General features: G+C 47.2%; 1 protein-coding gene across 1 annotated transcript in view; it reads right to left on the bottom strand.

The window, feature by feature from the left end:
* ATG10 (autophagy related 10) overlaps positions 1–4,640 on the bottom strand; it is a gene marked incomplete at its 5' end in the record, with an annotated part of 8,863 nt that extends 4,223 nt beyond the window's left edge. The window contains one exon of the mRNA XM_078621493.1: positions 4,539–4,640. Within this exon, the coding sequence (XP_078477619.1) occupies positions 4,539–4,640 (102 nt within the window). The remainder of the gene's footprint in view (positions 1–4,538) is intronic.
* Between the last annotated feature and the right edge of the window lie 573 nt (positions 4,641–5,213).

Below are 5,213 nucleotides of genomic sequence, written 5' to 3'. Positions count from 1 at the left end.
CACTAACTAGTACACTAACTAGTACACTAACTAGTACACTAACTAGTACACCTAACTAGTACACTAACTAGCACACTAACTAGTACACTAACTAGCACACTAACTAGCACACTAACTAGCTAACTAGTACACTAACTAGCACACTAACTAGTACACTAACTAGCACACTAACTAGCACACTAACTAGCTAACTAGTTACACTAACTAGCACACTAACTAGTACACTAACTAGCTAACTAGTACCACTAACTAGCACACTAACTAGCACACTAACTAGCTAACTAGTACACTAACTAGCACACTAACTAGCACACTAACTAGCTAACTAGCACACTAACTAGTACACTAACTAGTACACTAACTAGCACACTAACTAGCACACTAACTAGCACACTAACTAGTACACTAACTAGTACACTAACTAGTACACTAACTAGTACACTAACTAGTACACTAACTAGCACTCTAACTAGTACACTAACTAGCACACTAACTAGCACACTAATAGCTAACTAGTACACTAACTAGCACACTAACTAGTACACTAACTAGCACACTAACTAGCACACTAACTAGCTAACTAGTACACTAACTAGCACACTAACTAGTACACTAACTAGCTACTAGTACACTAACTAGCACACTAACTAGCACACTAACTAGCTAACTAGTACACTAACTAGCACACTAACTAGTACACTAACTAGCTAACTAGTACACTAACTAGTACACTAACTAGTACACTAACTAGTACACTAACTAGTACACTAACTAGCACACTAACTAGTACACTAACTAGTACACTAACTAGTACACTAACTAGTACACTAACTAGCACACTAACTAGTACACTAACTAGCAACACTAACTAGTACACTAACTAGCACACTAACTAGTACACTAACTAGCACACTAACTAGCACACTAACTAGTACACTAAACTAGTACACTAGTACACTAACTAGTACACTAACTAGTACACTAACTAGTACACTAACTAGTACACTAACTAGCACACTAACTAGTACACTAACTAGTACACTAACTAGTACACTAACTAGCACACTAACTAGCACACTAACTAGTACACTAACTAGTACACTAACTAGCACACTAACTAGTACACTAACTAGTACACTAACTAGTACACTAACTAGTACACTAACTAGTACACTAACTAGCACACTAACTAGTTAACTAGTACACTAACTAGCACACTAACTAGTTAACTAGTACACTAACTAGCACACTAACTAGCACACTAACTAGCACACTAACTAGTACACTAACTAGCACACTAACTAGCACACTAACTAGCACACTAACTAGCACACTAACTAGCACACTAACTAGCACACTAACTAGCACACTAACTAGTACACTAACTAGCACACTAACTAGTACACTAACTAGCACACTAACTAGCACACTAACTAGTAACACTAACTAGCACACTAACTAGCACACTAACTAGTACACTAACTAGCACACTAACTAGTACACTAACTAGTACACTAACTAGCACACTAACTAGTACACTAACTAGTACACTAACTAGTTAACTAGTACACTAACTAGCACACTAACTAGCTAACTAGTACACTAACTAGTTAACTAGTACACTAACTAGTACACTAACTAGCACACTAACTAGTACACTAACTAGTACACTAACTAGTACACTAACTAGTACACTAACTAGTACACTAACTAGCACACTAACTAGTTAACTAGTACACTAACTAGCACACTAACTAGTTAACTAGTACACTAACTAGCACACTAGTACACTAACTAGTACACTAACTAGCTAACTAGTACACTAACTAGTACACTAACTAGTACACTAACTAGCACACTAACTAGTACACTAACTAGCACACTAACTAGCACACTAGCACACTAACTAGCACACTAACTAGTACACTAACTAGCACACTAACTAGTACACTAACTAGTACACTAACTAGTACACTAACTAGTACACTAACTAGCTAACTAGTACACTAGTACACTAACTAGCACACTAACTAGCTAACTAGCACACTAACTAGCACACTAACTAGCACACTAACTAGTACACTAACTAGTACACTAACTAGCACACTAACTATTACTATTTAGTACTATAACTGAGTGAGTAAGTGAGTGAGTGAGTGGTGGGTGGGTGAGTGGGTGGGTGAGTGGGTGGGTTGGTGGGTGAGTGAGAGTGAGTGGGGTGAGTGGGGTGGGTGAGTGGGTGGGTGGGTTGGTGGGTGGGTGAGTGAGTGAGTGAGTGGGTGGGTGAGTGGGTGGGTGAGTGGGTGGGTGAGTGGGTGGGTGGGTGGGTGGGTGAGTGAGTGGGTGGGTGAGTGGGTGGGGTGAGTGGGTGGGTGGGTGGGTGAGTGGGTGGGTGGGTGGGTGAGTGAGTGGGTGGGGTGAGTGGGGTGAGTGGGTGGGTGAGTGGGTGGGTGGGTGGGTGAGTGAGTGGGTGGGTGAATGGGTGGGTGAGTGGGTGGGTTGGTGGGTGAGTGAGTGAGTGAGTGGGTGGGTGAGTGGGTGGGTGAGTGGGTGGGTGGGTGGGTTGGTGGGTGAGTGAGTGAGTGGGTGGGTGGGTGGGTGAGTGGGTGGGTGAGTGGGTGGGTGGGTGAGTGGGTGGGTGAGTGGGTGGGTTGGTGGGTGAGTGAGTGAGTGGGTGAGTGGGGTGGGTGAAGTGGGTGGGTTGGTGGGTGAGTGAGTGAGTGGGTGAGTGGGTGGGTGAGTGGGTGGGTGGGTTGGTGGGTGGGTGAGTGAGTGAGTGAGTGGGTGGGTGAGTGGGTGGGTGAGTGGGTGGGTGAGTGGGTGGGTGGGTGGGTGGGTGGTGAGTGGAGGTGGGTGAGTGGGTGGGTGAGGTGGGTGGGTGGGTGGGTGAGTGGGTGGGTGGGTGGGTGATGTGAGTGGGTGGGTAGTGGGTGAGTGGGTGGGTGAGTGGGTGGGTGGTGGGTGAGTGAGTGGGTGGGTGAATGGGTGGGTGAGTGGGTGGGTTGGTGGGTGAGTGAGTGAGTGGGTGAGTGGGTGGGTGAGTGGGTGGGTGGGTTGGTGGGTGGGTGAGTGAGTGAGTGAGTGGGTGGGTGAGTGGGTGGGTGAGTGGGTGGGTGAGTGGGTGGGGTGGGTGGGTGGGTGAGTGAGTGGGTGGGTGAGTGGGTGGGTGAGTGGGTGGGGTGGGTGGGTGAGTGGGTGGGGTGGGTGGGTGAGTGAGTGGGTGGGTGAGTGGGTGAGTGGGTGGGTGAGTGGGTGGGTGGGTGGGTGAGTGAGTGGGTGGTGTGAATGGGTGGGTGAGTGGGTGGGTTGGTGGGTGAGTGAGTGAGTGAGTGGGTGGGTGAGTGGGTGGGTGAGTGGGTGGGTGGGTGGGTTGGTGGGTGAGAGTGAGTGAGTGGGTGGGTGGGTGAGTGGGTGGGTGAGTGGGTGGGTGAGTGGGTGGGTGAGTGAGTGAGTGGGTGGGTGGGTGAGTGAGTGGGTGGGTGGGTGGGTGGGTGAGTGGGTGAGTGGGTGGGTGAGTGGGTGGGTGGGTGATGGGTGAGTGAGTGGGTGAGTGAGTGGGTGAGTGAGTGAGTGACTGAGTGAGTGACTAACTGACTGAGTGACTGAGTGGGTGAGTGAGTGGGTGAGTGGGTGAGTGAGTGACTGAGTGGGTGAGTGGGTGAGTGAGTGAGTGAGTGACTGAGTGGGTGGGTGAGTGGGTGAGTGGGTGACTAAGTGAGTGAGTGGGTGAGTGAGTGAGTGAGTGACTGAGTGGGTGGGTGGGTGGGTGAGTGAGTGAGTGACTGAGTAGGTGAGTGGGTGAGTGAGTGAGTGACTGAGTGGGTGGGTGGGTGAGTGAGTGAGTCACCTGGGGGGTGAGTGAGTGAGTGGGTGAGTGAGTGGGTGAGTGACTGAGTGACTGAGTGAGTGACTGACTGAGTGACTGAGTGGGTGAGTGAGTGACTGAGTGAATGAGTGGGTGAGTGGGTGGGTGAGTGACTAAGTGAGTGAGTGAGTGACTAAGTGAGTGAGTGAGTGACTAAGTGAGTGAGTGACTAAGTGAGTGACTGAGTGACTGAGTGACTGACTGAGTGACTAAGTGAGTGAGTGGGTGAGTGAGTGAGTCACCTGTGGGGTGAGTGAGTGACTGAGTGAGTGAGTGACTGAGTGACTGAGTGAGTGAGTGGGTGAGGTGAGTGAGTGAGTGAGTGACTGAGTGAGTGAGTGAGTGGGTGAGTGAGTGACTAAGTGAGTGAGTGAGTCACCTGGGGGGTGAGTGAGTCAGTGAGTGACTGAGTGACTGAGTGACTGACTGAGTGAGTGACTAAGTGAGTGAGTGGGTGAGTGAGTGAGTCACCTGTGGGGTGAGTGAGTGAGTGAGTGGACTGAGTGAGTGAGTGACTGAGTGAGTGAGTGGGTGAGTGAGTGAGTGACTAAGTGAGTGACTAAGTGAGTGACTGACTGAGTTAGTGACTAAGTGAGTGACTAAGTGGGTGACTGAGTGACTAAGTGAGTGACTGACTAAGTGACTGAGTGGGGTGAGTGAGTGAGTGAGTCACCTGGGGGGTGAGTGAGTCAGTGACTGAGTCACGAAGTGATTTTGGGATTCTGCTTCTCAACTCCTTCAGGGAGAGAGGGGAGCCATCTACAACAACATCATCAACAACATCAACAACATCAACATCATCAACATCATCAACATCATCAACAACATCAACAACATCAACATCAACATCTACAACATCAACAACATCATCATCAACAACATCAACAACATCAACAACATCAACAACATCATCATCAACAACATCAACAACATCAACAACATCAACAACATCAACAACATCAACAACATCATCAACAACATCATCAACATCATCAACAACAACATCATCAACATCATCAACAACAACATCATCAACAACATCAACAACATCATCAACAACATCATCAACATCATCAACAACAACATCATCAACATCATCAACAACAACATCATCAACAACATCATCAACAACATCAACAACATCATCAACAACATCATCAACATCATCAACAACAACATCATCAACATCATCAACAACAACATCATCAACAACATCAACAACAACATCAACAACATCAACAACAACATCATCAACAACAACAACATCAACAACATCATCAACAACATCAACAACATCATCAACAACATCAACATCAACATCAACATCATCAACATCAACATCAACAAC

The sequence above is a fragment of the Lampetra planeri genome, unplaced genomic scaffold, assembly GCF_965212315.1.
Source record: "Lampetra planeri unplaced genomic scaffold, kcLamPlan1.2.h2 scaffold_1010, whole genome shotgun sequence".
NCBI classification, from domain to species: Eukaryota; Metazoa; Chordata; class Hyperoartia; order Petromyzontiformes; family Petromyzontidae; genus Lampetra; species Lampetra planeri.
The sequence above is the reverse complement of the archived record's forward strand: the minus strand, read 5'-3'. Positions and strand labels throughout refer to the sequence as shown.